Source organism: Agrilus planipennis, unplaced genomic scaffold, assembly GCF_000699045.2.
Source record: "Agrilus planipennis isolate EAB-ADULT unplaced genomic scaffold, Apla_2.0 scaffold104, whole genome shotgun sequence".
In the NCBI taxonomy this organism is placed as follows: Eukaryota; Metazoa; Arthropoda; class Insecta; order Coleoptera; family Buprestidae; genus Agrilus; species Agrilus planipennis.
This window is the reverse complement of record NW_020438892.1, coordinates 667,137-684,023: the sequence shown is the minus strand read 5'-3', so window position 1 is coordinate 684,023 and position 16,887 is coordinate 667,137. Positions and strand designations below refer to the sequence as shown.

At 35.2% G+C, this 16,887-nt stretch overlaps 1 protein-coding gene across 1 annotated transcript in view; it reads left to right on the top strand.

Annotated features, from left to right (window-relative positions):
- The window catches only part of LOC108737070 (alpha-1,3-mannosyl-glycoprotein 4-beta-N-acetylglucosaminyltransferase A), a 29,368-nt gene extending 12,608 nt beyond the window's left edge, over positions 1 to 16,760 (top strand). The window contains exons 2-11 of the mRNA XM_025981937.1: positions 5,994 to 6,155; positions 6,783 to 7,096; positions 9,331 to 9,377; positions 10,143 to 10,453; positions 11,600 to 11,727; positions 12,078 to 12,185; positions 15,163 to 15,356; positions 15,486 to 15,619; positions 16,431 to 16,546; positions 16,609 to 16,760. Coding sequence (XP_025837722.1) covers positions 5,994 to 6,155; positions 6,783 to 7,096; positions 9,331 to 9,377; positions 10,143 to 10,453; positions 11,600 to 11,727; positions 12,078 to 12,185; positions 15,163 to 15,356; positions 15,486 to 15,619; positions 16,431 to 16,546; positions 16,609 to 16,641 — 1,547 coding nt within the window. The 3' untranslated portion in view covers positions 16,642 to 16,760. The remainder of the gene's footprint in view (positions 1 to 5,993; positions 6,156 to 6,782; positions 7,097 to 9,330; positions 9,378 to 10,142; positions 10,454 to 11,599; positions 11,728 to 12,077; positions 12,186 to 15,162; positions 15,357 to 15,485; positions 15,620 to 16,430; positions 16,547 to 16,608) is intronic.
- The last annotated feature ends 127 nt before the right edge of the window (positions 16,761 to 16,887 follow it).

The window sequence follows — 16,887 nt, the reverse complement described above, 5'->3', positions numbered from 1 at the left end:
ATACATCGAAGACGCGATCAACATCATTAAAGACAGTACAATTATAGGGATAGACGTGCAAGGGCAAAAGATTAGTATGCTTAGATTTGCAGATGATATAGCAGTATTAGCATCTGGCAAGGAGGACNTGAAATTAGCGTTACGTAAGCTGATCGAATGCGGCATTGAATTGTTGTATTTCCCTGCGTGATCCTATCAGGACCGGACTGACCTTTCCCTGCACTTTCACATCATACGTTTTTCTCGAAAACGATAGACTTTCGGACTGCAAGCTTGCTACTTATTTCAGAAACACCCCGTATAATATTTTTTGGGACTTCTACAAGTTAAATAAAAAGTGTAGAATTTCTCCACAAAACTACTGGCGTACTAATCCTTAATGATAATTTCCAATCTTATGATAGGAATTTGTAAAGTTGCATACTAGAGATGTACTTGAGTTGTCGCAGTTGACTAGGGGCTCATTAAAAAGCAATGACGTTCGGAAAACTGCCTGAAATGCCATTATTTCTGTACACAACTCAAACGTGATATTTTTCTTATTATTATTTTTACGAACGACAATAATAATAATTAGCGTTATACTGAAAAGTCATAGATATTATTGTCATACATAAGAAACGTGAAGACATCATCAATTTTCAGTTAAAGAAAGAGAACCATTAAAAAAAATTACTCACACAAATAATGTTATTCAACAAAGTTATTGTTGCGGCTCAAAGGCGTGACCAAATAATGTAAGCATGTAAATAATGGTACGTGTCCAACCAGTCTTAGGATGATGATTTTAATTTCAGAAGTTCCATCAAAAATAAAAAAATATTCTGGAAGCCAGCAGCATAGCTTACAAATTTTCCCATAATATTCCAAATTATTTTAGTAATCTACCCTTACAAAACATTTCACTCTTATTCTGTGAAACTATCTCGAAAAATTGTTAGTAAAATTATGTTTTTATTACTGTAAGTAGACCAGCTTGCCTTTTAGCCAGCGTCCTTGTTACTAATGGTTATAATTAAATTATTTTTCTTGCATGACAGTGCGGTGTATTTGCACACATGTAGAACACGTTGGTGCGTATACGTGTGAAGTAATTTGCATACGTAACAATTACATATACGTATACCCATACAGTTTAGATATTTTATAGAAACGAACTTTTGTTTTACGTTATTTTAGCGTCATTGTTCGACTGGAATTTTGTTAAGGTCGGTCCTACCACCATCCGGACCGGATCCGGATTTACTAGAACGTGTCTTATCGTAACATATAATATATGGCCCTAGTCAGGGACTAAACAACGGCATCATTTTATCCCGATGTCAATACCCTATTTGAACCGTTCTCCCGCCTTTGGGACCTTATTTCAACCCTTTTACGACATGGTCTATGCAGACTGATTTACATTTTCTTTTTTTTTTGTAAACAGTGGAAATAGCTACAACAGTTAAAATAGTTGTTGGCATAATTTAAATAAATAAATACGTTCGTTGCCGGTTCACCAAGGGCAACGGCACGTTCATATGTTTAAAAACATCTGTATGTTCTGTAATCCATTGCGTTATTCAACTTTCCTTTTTCTCTCATGGCCTCCTGGGACTTTCACTCTTGTGACTGATGACCGCAAGTTTTGCCAGCATGACATAATATCAATAAATAATATGTAACAACAACAAAATAACTAGTAAATTTATTTCAAGTAAAATTTGGAAAGTATACTCGAATTTATATAACAGCGTAGGAGATTATAAACATACACTAGTGGTTATTCAACGGCTTACTACCACGCTACTACAGATAATAATATTTTTAGGCGACTATTATGATAAAAATTAATTAAATAACAGCTTTGTTCATCGCTTATAATTTGCAGCATTATTTAAAGTATACCTCAACACCAAACAAAAATGAAATTAGCGTTACGTAAGCTGATCGAATGCGGCATTGAATTGTTGTATTTCCCTGCGTGATCCTATCAGGACCGGACTGACCTTTCCCTGCACTTTCACATCATACGTTTTTCTCGAAAACGATAGACTTTCGGACTGCAAGCTTGCTACTTATTTCAGAAACACCCCGTATAATATTTTTTGGGACTTCTACAAGTTAAATAAAAAGTGTAGAATTTCTCCACAAAACTACTGGCGTACTAATCCTTAATGATAATTTCCAATCTTATGATAGGAATTTGTAAAGTTGCATACTAGAGATGTACTTGAGTTGTCGCAGTTGACTAGGGGCTCATTAAAAAGCAATGACGTTCGGAAAACTGCCTGAAATGCCATTATTTCTGTACACAACTCAAACGTGTTATTTTTTTTATTATTATTTTTATGAACGACAATAATAATAATTAGCGTTATACTGAAAAGTCATAGATATTATTGTCATACATAAGAAACGTGAAGACATCATCAATTTTCAGTTAAAGAAAGAGAACCATTAAAAAAAATTACTCACACAAATAATGTTATTCAACAAAGTTATTGTTGCGGCTCAAAGGCGTGACCAAATAATGTAAGCATGTAAATAATGCGGCACACACTAATTGGGCCTCTCCGGTGCCTTTTCTATAGTGCGTGTTGAGAAAGAAACGTAGAGGTAATTTAGAATGACATGACCCTTGGCCTTGAATTGCGCTGTAACAAAACTGCGCCTGATTATTAATTTCTACCTCGATCACTTTTTACAATTTATTTGAACATCCACCTCCATGCGTGATTGTATAGATACATAGAATTTCCAAATGTGTAATATGAATGCCTTCATGTTATCTTAAATCGCCTTCACCAAAATTAGTTTGTATGCTCCTCAAATATTTATTGTTAAGGCCAGTTGATGTTCTGACCAGTGAAGCGTTTCCTGTTAGTTGTTAGTGTAGATGTAAAAAACCGCATAGAAATTCCACGATACCAATTCCGACTGCGCCAAGGGCAGAAGATACACATGAACAGAACACCATACTGACGATAAGTGACGTACTTCAATGCTACTACAAGGAGTACCAACCAATTAGAAAAAGAAATTGATTTCCACCTATAATGTTTAATCCTTTGAGAATATTCCTAAAGCTTTTAGAGAAGAAAATTACATTGGGTTTCTAATTAAATTCTAAGGAATGGTGGTTTCGCCATTAACAAAGGAAGCGAACTGAAGGGAGATACATGTTTAGATAAACACATTCGCAAACAAACAAACAGATACGGGACCCAGACTGTAGTTCCGTTGCTACCTAGAAGTAAAATATGCTAATCAATAAATAAATAACACTCTATAATAAAAGTCGTACACGTAAGTTTCCAATAATTTGCATTGTATCAAGGTCTCGTTCTCGTAAATGCATTAGAAAAAATTCACCTTTAATTGCATTGTTGTGTACAGAAATTCTACACCTGTCTCAAATACGTAGAATAGTCGATACAGCAATCCTAATTGAAAATTTACAAAGGAAAGCGAAGAACAAACGTGGTTCTTCTTGGGTCAATTGCCGTTTGAACATTCTCAATTTCAATTAACATTACTGCATCTACCCTTAGGAATGTGCCTAATTTTGGATACTCGAAAACGGTAAAATTTTGTACACAGTATGTCTGTTCAGTGTGCTGACGATGATACATGAAGTCACCCATTGCACCGTCCATATGAGACCTGCATAATCTGCATTGCATACATTGGTTTTTGCTTGATATTTCAACACTCAACTTATTTCTGTATGTCCTGGTAATACATTGCCAACTGAACGCTAACGAGTGCAGATTATTACTAATCGTTACGTACAATTGACTTGTCCACGTATCAGCTGTTGCGAAGGTCGCGAATAGGTACGTGTGTTTCGTTAGTTGACGCTTGCGCTAACAAAAGGCGGTAAGATAACGCAGCTGCAAAATTGTTAACTGTTCTCATTCTCATTGACGGCTCGTTAACTGGGGTACTTTCGTGCTCCCCTGCGTTGGGGTGCTATCACGACGTAGATATATCCAGATTTTACCCTTTTCAACGTAACGTTTATTTTCTTGCACATCCTGTAGAATTATTACAGAAAATGGCTCTAAACAAAATTGCCCATATTTAAGGCGATTGAAATTTATTCATTACTGACGCCGCTTTTCTTGAACTTCTTCGCAAACGCTCTATGAAAATTTTTCTAACTGTGCAGCATCAAAGGCCGAAGAATAAAAGATTAAAGAACCGCCCCAGGGAGCCAATAACAAAAGCGATATTGTGCCTTCGGAACGGAATTTACTTTCTTAATCTTTAACGTAACAGAGTTTCCTTTTGTGCGCTGCAAGAATAAGCGTTCTTCATAATTTAACTTGTGAATAAGGATTTTCCAAGAAACAGAAGCGCATCGCTACCAGGGGGATTTTAAATCGCGGCCAACGTCGATTAATAATAATAATAAGGGCAACAAAAGAACGAATTAAATATGTTCCATAGTCTTCTTATGGAATAAACAAGCGAGTACGATCTTCTTTCGGGGAATGGATTTACGTCTTAATAAATATGGTGGATGCGCCGGGAGAAAAATTACTCCAGAAAAAGTCTGTCAGCGATGAGGTTGACTTAAGCTCCGAGGGTTTCGAATTATTATCACAAAGTCTTCAGTTCGAAGACTGGTACAATCTTTGCATTTCCCGAATATTAGAACATCCCATTCATTTCTCTAACAATGATCTATAGTGCGATCATCAAATAATAGACAGTAATAAATCAAATCGTGCTATGGCGTTGCGGAGAGCCCAAGGCGAAGGGGTGTAAAAATCAGTAGCGGTTCGTTAAACCGAGCATACAACAAATAAATCAATAAGGGATAAGGGATAAATACATTGTTTATTTATTTTTTTCGAAAAACCAAATCCGACGTTTCGCCCATTGTTTGTAGGCTTTTTCAAGGTTATAATACGCCTAATGACAAACGCTTCGTAGTGATAGCAATCTGATACTATTTATTTATAATCTATTACTGTCTATTATTTCATGAATGCACTATAATTAAGATCTTCCGTTTCCCCCATTTACCCCTGATTCAGCTTCAAATATGCTTTTTATTATCCTTTGATGTCTCAAAATATAAAGGTGCCCTACCAGACTACCTCCCTACTACCTCTTTTCCTTATACGTAATTGACCCCCCGAGAGAAATTCATATTATTATTAGGGGTTATTATTTTACGCAATAAAATATTGTTAAGTGCAAGTATAATTTATCAACTACTTGAAGCATGAATATCTCCACTAGAGTCATATATCAGCATCGGCTTGTAAATGATAGCATTTTACATGCACACACACGACTTACCACAACTGTGCTTTAAACGCTTTAAATGACGTAACTTACTAAGCTATTAATTTTCCCGCCTGTCCTAGCCTTATCACGATGCCGCGACTATCGCCGATCGTTAATTTATGACAACATACCAAAAAAGGATATTAGAGAATACCACAAAGGGTGAGAATGTCAAAAGGTCGCACGACCAACCAAGCGTGTAAACGTCTTTGAAATTACCGACCAAAGCTCTCTCATATGCAGTTTCCAATTCAAAATTATTCGTGCGAGCACGTTAAAGAAGCTTTTCATATTAAGTTAAATAAGAAATGAACAGGGCAGCAAGTGGACCGAGCGGTTACGCGATCAGTTACGAAACCGTACAGCGGGGGTTCGATTCCCAGCGCGGCCGCTAAAATAAAAAAGTTTTATCGTATTATAAAATCAACTTCTGAGGAAGCTATAATGGAACACCACATTCTCTTAAAGAATTAGGCTAGAAAAAAGGTTTGGCCATAGAGATAAGCGAACAGTTAAAACAGACAAACCAAAAAGGCTGTCGAAGGGGTTTCAGTCCCCAAGTGACTTAATTTCTGTACTTGAAAATATCAAAACTGATTGTAAAATTAACTAAAATTAGTGGCGCCTTCTATAAAACTAAATCAACTAGAAATTCTCTTTTTGCAAAAGCATACTTAAGTGTAATAAAATAAATCTCCCTGTTTCAGATCCAAAACTAGAACAATCGTTACAGATGAGACTTTCCCAGTTACAAGTGAAGCTCCAATATCTCGAGTCCCTGTACACGTCCCGCCAGGAAGAATTATTACGCCTATCTCAGCACATCGAGTTCCCGAACGAAACTTCCTCGGCAAACCAATTATTTTTAGGCAAGTAATTAATTAGCGTTCGCGTGTTCTGCTAATTTTGCGAAATTGGGCGTCGCCGGCGTCGAGACGTTTGTCATACCCTCTAATAATGTTACACGATTCAATACGTTTCCTCGAAGCAATATTGGCAAATATTGATGACTTGGAACGTAATTGCACACTCCACGACAAGGGGTTTACATTCATTATAAAATAAAGCTTGTGTCTTTCCTTTTATTAAATCAACTGTTAATGTAATATTTTGCTAGATATTGTCGGTTCACTTAGAGAAAGGTACAGCGTGGACGATGCAAACAAGCGAATATCGGTTGTAGGCGGGTCCTTGGAATATTATCGTCAGATGTTTTCGATCAAAACCCAACCGTAAGACGTCGTGTACCTTTCTCTAAGTGAACGGACTCTATCTAGAATATTATCGTACAACACGAGGGTAATATCACAAAATACCAACATGTGATACAAAAAGGGTCTACTAGGACTGTGTTATTTCAATTTTCATTAAACACGTATTCATTCTGCCAAATGAAATTTCCCGGTGCCAGAACTAATTAGCTAAATGTTGTTTAATTACATTAGGAATCGATAAAGTCCTTGATCCTTTTTGCTATGCGTTTATTTCACTTTCAGGACTCGAAACAGCCACAAAACAAACTGGTAAAAACTATACCATGAGTTCGTCCATACTGGGCGAAACTAATCCCAGAGTGATGTTGCGAATGCCCACCATTTACCACTTCCTACCCCATCTACTAAACGATCCCAACAGTCTGAGATTAGCCTACTTGGCTGCCAGGGGCAGAACGGGCGTTTCAATCGTCATGGGCATGCCAACGGTATTGAGACCGCATCAGAATTATTTAATGAACACCCTGTATAGTTTGTTAGAGGGACTGTCGCCCGAAGAAGCCGCTGATGCTGTCATAGTTGTTTTTATCGGGGAGGTAAGCAAAACACAAATATGTAAATAATTAATAAAATACCTGGTAGATAGTTTTTTTTTTTTTTGAAAACGAAAACTCAAAAATTTTTTATCGAAATTTCTCGGGGATTTTGCAGAACCTTCAGTGTTTTTATTGTTTTGCGAAGTTTCGCTTTTGTTATTTGCGGCGGTATACAGAAACAATGGAATACGAAGCCTGCTTGACGTTACGTTACCGAGAGACAAGAACAAATTTAATGGTTGCGTGGGATTGTATGAATGCATTTTAGAAACGTTTGCTATTCGTCATCTGATAAAGTGAAATATTAACCTGATGCCGTGCATTTGTCAGCTGAATGGACTCTAGCACGATATGGAATTGTGATTCCAACATAATAGATGACGGTGTTTGTTTTAGAACCGAATGAAAACGCCGTAAGGAAGATACGTAAATTATTTCATTTTCAAACGTTCTACCGTTTAGGTGCATAGCGTCACCTGAATTGGTCATTTCTGCCCTGAAGAAGTAAACTTCAAAATCGCGAAACGTTGCAACTGAAACCCGAAAGGTCAAGATAATTTGTAAACATAATAGTAAAATGACAACTGACAGAATTTTGATTTGAGACGAGGTGTCATGGTCTAAATGAGCTGTTAGGTCTAGACGTTTTGTCGGGAACTGCGGCCGACATCTTCAGTTGACAACGTAAGCGAAATCTTAAGGACTAGCAACTCATTTAAACGACGATCTTTCAACTAAATTCCACCAAAGCCAACATTCATATAAAATTAAAACTTTATTACACCCCTAATATACGCTACGTCTGATCAGTATTCTGAAATGAGGGTAACATTTGAAGGCACTGTAGAGTAGGGATGTAAAAAGTGTGCTCACAAAATGCCCCTTTTAACGAGCCATTAATGAATGAGAACAGTTACCGCGTTATCTTACCGGCTTTCGACGAAACACACGTACCTATTCGTGACCTTCGCAACAGCTGATACGTAGACAAGTCAATTGTCCGTAACGATTAGTATAGTCGGAGCAGTTGGGGCTTTCGGTAAGGTCACTATCTCATGCTTATGTATATCACCGAGTGTTGCAAGATGGGCCATTCTACTTCTTCTTCATGTTCCTTCTTTTCCCTTAATTTTTCCGGGGTAGTGATCAGACATAGTGTATATTTACGACAAAATTCCTTCCCAATACATATTTGGTATACCAGAAGGGTATCAGTAAATATAGAATTAAATCATGTTTAATTTAGAAGCTACAGAACTCTTGAAAAATCCGTTTATTGTCCCCCGTCACGTCTATTAAAAACAAATGAATATTTGGTTATTATTTGCCCTTTGTTTCAGTTTCGTTTTTGTTTAATGTCTACTAGTTAACTACAATAAATTATTTGAGAGTAACAGGTAAAGATGTGTGTAACACATTCGCATCTACACTTAGAAAAAATCGTTAGGGTTGCTACTAGTAACGAAAATAAAGTATTCCAACAACAACCCTTTTTAAGCGCTTAAATCGTTTGAAATATTCGTTCAAAAGTCTGCTCCATGTCGTGAATGTATTTGTTCGATTGTTAATGTGCCTTTGCTGTTTTTTTCTCTTTTGTTCCATGTATTACACTTTGACAAAAAAAAAGAAAGCACAAAAAAAAGGTTTTGGCATGTTTATTAAAAACACAATTTTAAAAAGCAAAAATAATGTCAGTGATTAAAATATGACATACAAATTTTTTGAAGGGGTATTTGTACTTCGTTAATTAAAGTATTTAATAAATATAAATTAAAATTACCTAAGTGGCGCTTAATTGCGTATTACTGAAGAAACTTTTTGCACCTACAATGTAAATAAGATTATCATAAATAAAATTAAAGCTGGAAAAATTGATTTGGACATTAATTTTGTTGTAGATGATAGTGATTTTAATGGGTTTTTGTGTCTAAAAATAAAAACAATTTCAGTAGTTCTCTTCAACTACATAATACACATTGTGTAGGTAACATAATACGAGTACATGATATTCCAATATGTCACAACCATTTTGAGTTTTCTAAGGAATAATGTCCATGCAAAATGTTAAGTGTCGTGTTTAGCTATTGATTTTCAATTAATTTTGTCCTCTCTTAACAGCGAGGCATTTCCTAATTGATTTCCCTCATTTAAAATTGATTAATTTTAGTCGCAATGATATATAGGCCCTTCTATCCTCGAAATAAACTTTCAATGTCACATATTTTTCATTCCAGACTGATTTGGAAAAGGTCCTTCAGATTGCGAGGGAAGTCGAACAAAGGTAAGGAAATATCGCATTAATTTTGATGCCTAAATCTTTTGATCTCGTTCAACTCGTAAAAATAATTATCATTTTCAATCCCATTGAAAAAATAATTCTTCGGAAATATTGTGTGTAATCAATTAATAAGGTGGCGGCTCTCCAATGAGGACAAGTGATCAATTGCATCCCTTTGATTATTTAAAGAAAACAAACCAAGCGGCGACTAAGTATGAAATTTAAAAATAACTTGCCCGTCGATGAGCAAAGACATGTCCTTGATCTGTTCAGCCCTTAGCATTACATTGATGGTGGCGGACGCTGCATTTCGTGCAACTTCAATGCCGCACAATACCTAACGGTTGAGCAAGTCGTTTTGTTTGCTCACAAGTTGCAATTCGGTTAATTAATGTGTTTTCAAATTGAGTACCCTTTATTTAACGTAAGTCGAACCGCCACTGAATGGATACATACAGTAAAGGACCCAGCTGAATCCTTACAAAAAATGGCCTTCTGTCAAAGTAATTGAAAACTTAGATCCTGTCCGCTAAGTCGTAAAAACTTATCCTTTTAGAAATCCTTACGAAAGAATGCAAATTTAAGCGATCATATCTCAAAAAGATTAATTTTTACGACTATTGAGAATTTTAATAGACACGTCGAGAACATACATAATCCAAAGTTTCATTGACCTTGACAACGGGTCATTTCCCGTCCTTTTAATAATTAGTAATTTTCTTATCAAGATCTTTTTTGATATGTTTCAACACAAAACAAATGTTACAGTTTTCCATCTCAAATTGAATCTGGCCTAATAGAATTGATAGCGCCGTCTCCGTCGTATTACCCAGATTTGGACAAACTTCCATTGTCTTTGGGAGATCCCTTAGAACGTGTCAAATGGCGCTCGAAGCAAAATTTAGACTATGCCTATTTGATGACCTACTGTCAAAACAAAGGGACCTTCTATTTGCAACTTGAAGACGACATTCTCACTAAGCCGCACTATTTTACAAAAATGAAAACTTTTGCCATTGAAAAAATGGACAGGAAGGAACCGTGGTTCCTGCTGGACTTCTGCCAGCTCGGTTTTATCGGTAAGTTAACAATTTTTCAATTGCTAAAGCAAGTCTAAGTAAGTGTTCATTAAAATTTATTAAAATGTAGATTTTGTTAATGGAAATGTAAATTGCGAAACTGAAATTCTCATATTTACATAATTCGATGCGATTATGTGCATCATAACTCTCAGGAAACCGTATAAAAAGTGAGACTCCAATCCTTGGCAATTTTAAACTAAAAACTTTTAATAACAAAGTGAATTTTTATGTACCCACCTACATATACATTTTCGGTATTTAAAAAAAAAAGCGAAACACACGTACCTATTCCTGACCTTCGCAACAGCTGATACGTAGACAAGTCAATTGTAATTAATTTTAAACTAAAAACCTTTAATAACAAAGTAAATTTGTATGTACCTACATACATACACATTTTTGGTATTTAAAAAAAACGAAACACACGTACCTATTCCTGACCTTCGCAACAGCTGATACGTAGACAAGTAAATTGTGATTAATTTTAAACTAAAAACCTTTAATAACAAAGTAAATTTGTATGTACCTACATACATACACATTTTTGGTATTTAAAAAAAACGAAACACACGTACCTATTCCTGACCTTCGCAACAGCTGATACGTAGACAAGTAAATTGTGATTAATTTTAAACTAAAAACCTTTAATAACAAAGTAAATTTGTATGTACCTACATACATACACATTTTTGGTATTTAAAAAAAACGAAACACACGTACCTATTCCTGACCTTCGCAACAGCTGATACGTAGACAAGTAAATTGTGATTAATTTTAAACTAAAAACCTTTAATAACAAAGTAAATTTGTATGTACCTACATACATACACATTTTTGGTATTTAAAAAAAAACGAAACACACGTGCCTATTCCTGACCTTCGCAGCAGCTGATACGTAGACGAGTCAATTGTAATTAATTTTGAACTAAAAACTTTTAATAACACAGTAAATTTTTATGTATCTACGTATGTATACATTTTTTCTATTTAAAAAAAAACGAAACACACGTACCTATTCCTGACCTTCGTAACAGCTGATACGTAGACAAGTTTATTGTAATTAATTTTAAACTAAAACCTTTAATAACAAAGTAAATTGTTGCGATAGGAAATATAAATAACGTTTTCCAATAATTGTTTCAGGTAAAATGCTTAGAAGTTCAGATTTGCCCTGGTTGATACACTTTTTACAAATGTTTTACAGTGACAAACCGGTGGACTGGCTTCTAGAAGACTATTTTTCTATGAAGTCGTGTGTGCGGGCTACTTCGGTAAGTTGCAATCGATTTTGATATAAAATTCATTCAGAGATAAGTATTGAAAATTAATCCTAATCATTCTTAAACGCTGCTCTAATTGTGTGTGTGATATTCTTTCTATATAATTGATCGTGCTGTTAGTTGTTAATGAAAATTTACCCAGTACAGTAATTTTTATCGCGAAGAGTTCTCATCTTGTCTATTTCTCCCTCTCATCTCTTTAAAATTCCTGCTGAAGCGCGTTATTAGTGTTACGTCAAAAGATTTAATTTGATAATAAAATATTGTGGACGTGGCACACGCGGAGCCCAGCCGTAGAATTTGGAGTGCTCTTTGCTATAATTATGTTTTAATTGCTGCAGGAGTCTTGTAATGCGGTACGCAAAAAGAAGTGGATACATTACAAACCCTCTCTGTTCCAACACATGGGAGAGCACTCGTCCCTGAAAGGGAAAATTCAAAAACTCAAGGTAAGTTTTTATGTTAGAAAGATGGTGTGAAAGACTGTGCTCGTGTTACGTTTAATGATGGATGTTTAAGGTTTCCACTCAAATTCATCAATACCTACAAATAGTGTTGCCCAAACGCAAGAACAAGACGAGACTTAGCCAGTCTTGGTCTTGGTCTTGCGCCAATACACCTGGTCTTGGTCTTGGTCTTGGTCTTGCGCTCCCAGTCTTGGTCTTGGTCTTGGTCTTGCAGCAAGAGTCTTGCAAGTCTTGCAATTACCTATTAATCTATTACTATTTATTAAAGTTTACTTTAAATCCTAGAAAAACGTATTAGAATTGGAACATTGTGAGCTTGAATGAATATAGCCATAGTAAAGATCAAGCAGATTAATAAATAACTGAAGATTTGATAAGAAATTCGAAAAATCAACTGACCTATATGTCGTTTTCCATGGAAGTAACTGTTTCTTAATAAACATTTATGATCCTTGCTTTCTACCGCGCCGCCTCGCCACGTGCCGGCTCTATGATAAGGATGCCGCCGCAAATCAAACAATAATATAAAGCGTGTAAAAAAATTCGAAATTATTTTGCATGAGTATACCTACACCCTATGGCGGCAATCAAATAGTGTCAAATGATTTCGGCGTGGCGGCAACGATTGTTTTAGATTTCAAAAGAAGCCGCCGGCGCGTGTATCATAACCATGTACTTCCGAAAAGCGGCAAATTTCTTTGAGAAGTAAGTACAAAACCTTTGATGCCGCATTATCAAAGTGCCGATGGTTAAAACATAACTATGCATGCACTCAGTTTGATTTTAATAATTTTTTTATTCGCTATGTTTATGGTATTAGTCGTAATGCGCATAGGTCCAGTTTTTCATATTCTTTGATACAGTTTTTTGCGTCTCATAGAATTCCTAAGCGTACCTACCTATACACCGAACTGTTACACCTAACTACTCAGTGAAATAGCGCTAAGTCCTAGCTGCAAGACGCAAGAGTCTTGCAGGCTATGTCTTGTTCTTGCTCAAGTCTTGCACGGTCAGTCTTGGTCTTGGTCTTGCTAAAAATACGCGGTCTTGTTCTTGGTCTTGGTCTTGCAAAAACGCAAGAACAAGACCAAGACTGCAAGACCAAGACTGAATTTGGGCAACACTACCTACAAATAATAACCCTTAAAATTTATTTAAATTGGGATGTCGAGCTATTTACTAAAAGATAGAAAGTGATTTTGAACAAATTATCATTGATGTGGTCAATCATTTGCACTAATTTCATTAAATTATTAGTCCAGAATATTAGTTTCGCCTAATTTTGGAACTGTATGAATTATACTTCGTTTAGTTTCTGTAGCGATGTGACCTTCAGTTTGACCGGCGCAATGTAGAAAAGAACAGCACTAGGCCAGAAAAGGAAGGAGACAACTCTCTTAACCCGTGAGGAGCGTATAATATGTACAGTACTGCACAGAAAAATTGACCATTTTATCCACTACAATTTGTATTTCTCAAATGTGCTGTTATTGGTACCATTTACTACTGAAAATATCAACGAGATGTTTATTTATATTTGAAGACATATTAAAGGCTTTAACTCTTGTTTTCGACTCGCACTACTATTCATGATTGAACAAAACCTTTGGCAGGGTACTGTATGAGAAAAGAATGTTTAATGAACAAGAGTCGAGAGTATAATGAGCTTTTTTCTCCCTACCTACGATTTTGCCAGCGCGCATCCAAGACATTGGAAGAGGCACATCGCTAGAGAAAGTAAATGAAGTATATCATCGACGACCACATGAAACTAATTTTTCTAATAGTTGAGAACAGTGTTTCTTTCGTGGATGAAAAGTGCCATATGCCTTTTTTACTACCCCTGACAATGTGTGTACAAAGTTTTATGATAATCGGTTAAGTAGTTAAGACACAACGAATTTTTTCCAATAACGTTTTGCAATTTTATTTACCTTGTAGTGATAAATTTCAGACATAAAATTTGTACATAGTTTTAATTAGTTTTTGTGTTTCACCCTGATAATCAACTTTATCCCACTAAGCCGTCTGACAATCAAAAATGATTAATTGGTCTAATCATTTATTCATGTTCAATTAGGTATTTCAAAGCAGATGCGGCAAATTTGCTTGACGCGAACCAAATTAAACAAATTGAGCGCTCATAATTGACCCACATTACAAAACGAATAAAAATTAATGATTTAAAATAATTTTATTCATTAGAAAATTTGTTTGAATGCCTCATTTATCAATTATTATTTAGTGAACTGCATAGTAATTTACTAAACGGTAATGGTTGATGACAAAAATAAGTAAATTAGAAACCCATATGAACATTGTAGATTTGTTAAAAAATATGGAAGATAAAATAAGCTAAATGGTAAAATTAAACGACAAAAAAGTAGGGATTGATTCAGAAGAAATCAAACTTTGTTAATTAAATATAATTATTGATATGTAGAAAATCGTTATCGATTCTATTTACCTAACACCTTGTGGGATAATCTTAAGGCCTGTACGAGGAGTAAATGTAATACAAATAGTTCGAGATAATGAAGAAGTTACAATCTCAATTTTCTTTCTTTTTCCTGTAAATTGCTTAAAAGACGTAAGGAAACTGTGGTCAATTATTATCTTCTTAGTTCAATTTAATAGAGGATTTGAAAAATATTTAAAACCTACACTTAAGGGTAAGGAAAGGTAATAATTTATTATATATAAGCGTTGTCGTGAATTACCCCACTGTACCCTAGTTAAAATTTACTGTTACTATATCTACATGTGTCCTTTTTTAATCAATTCTTTATCACTTGCTTGTTGTATTGTAGCTTCTTCAAACAATTGCTTAGTTCTTTCCACATTAAATAACCGCAATGCAAAAAACAAATGATACAAAAAGACCCAATGTGAATGTCGTTTGCCTGTCGATTGTTTTGATAACTTCGACTTATCGACATCCTTAAAAATTAATTTCTAGGATAAACAATTCGGAAAAGTAGCCCTGTTCTTTCCTCACAGCAATCCGAAAGCCAAAGTCTCGTCGACAATCAAACACTACAAAGACTACACCCTCGACAGGGCATATCTTGGAAAAACGTTCTTCTGGGGCTTGCTGCCGCAGTCCGGAGACAAAATTATATTCGAGTTTTCCCAGCCGATTGTCGTTAAGAAGTAAGTCAAATCAATTCGGCAAGTCTCATCTTAAAGACTAGTCCTTTGTCTTAAAACAGCTAAACCTTTTGTACTAATATGTGGGTTATATTATCAAGATTGATATTACAAGTAATTAATTTCCTTTAGGTTTTATTTCCGAAGCGGGAATGCCGAGCACATTACTGATAAACTATACAACACAACTGTTGAAGTTTTACCAGTGGATCCAATAGTTCAAGGGTCTGCATGGAATGTTACGTCGGATGGATATATTATTGTTGGTAATAAATACATTTTATTTAAACAAATAGCATTAGAGATAGCTTTAAATAAAATGGAAGCGGTATTGACAAAACAGTATTGTGTGAAAATAAATAATAGTAAAACAAAAATATTCGTATACAGGGGAAGAAAAAGTAGGGAAAGAGCGAATATAAAGATAGGAGACGAAAAATTAGAAGTTGCTGATTTTAGGTATCTAGAAAGTCAGATAAGTCAGGACGGAAGGAGTAGTAGGGATATAAAGCAGAGAAGTCACTTCTATGCTTGCGAACGATTAATTTAGAAATTGGAAAAAGATTGTTAAAGGTGAATGTTTGGAGCGCGGCGCTGTACGGGTGTGAAACATAGACGGTGGCTGCGGCGGAAAAGAAAAGTTTAGAAGCGTTCGAAATGTGGTGTTATAGGCGAATGATGAGGATACCGTGGATAGAGAAGGTTAGAAATGAAGAGGTATTAGAAAGAATAGGAGAATAGAGGACTCTATAGAAGTCAATAATAAATAGGCGAGATAGGTTGGTAGGACACATTCTCAGGCATGAAGGTCTAGTTAGAGACATATTAGAGACAAAAACGAGAATCAGGAGGGGTAGAGGTAGACCTACCTGTTCGCAAATACTTAAGTATGTGGGATGTCCTAGTTTTTGGGAAATGCGAAGATTAGCTCAGGATACGAAAGAGTGGAGGTGCGTGTCCAACCAGTCAGTCTTAGGACTGACGACTTTATAATGATGAAACATAAACTTAAACGTACTATTCTAATTGGAAGTATCATATAGGCCAAATATTTTACGACGTCTTTTACTTTCATAGGTAAATTCGACCTGTTTGGAATGGCTGAAGGAATTTTAAACGAAACCATTTCCAAAATATCAGTCTTGAGGTTACATGTTCATTCAGAAAGTGAAAACTGGACAATCCTGAGTGAGGTAAATAACTTATCTATATCTACTTGATATGATGTAATTCTAATTTATTGTTTCTATTTCAGATCAATATAATTGTAACTGAAGAAAGTAGGTGACGAGAAAGCGATGGGAAGCTTTTGATCAAAAAGCACACCATTTTCAACCATATGAAATAACTAAATGCTGTGATATAATTGTGTAACGTTTGTACATTAATAAAATTACTCCTTTTTTATTTTTGTTGTTATTAAAATTATTTCTAAACAAATACGTGTATTTTATTTATCACCATTTACAACATTTTGTAACTTTGTATAAAATTAAACAAAGAATAACAATAAAATAAGAAAAACCAGAAACAT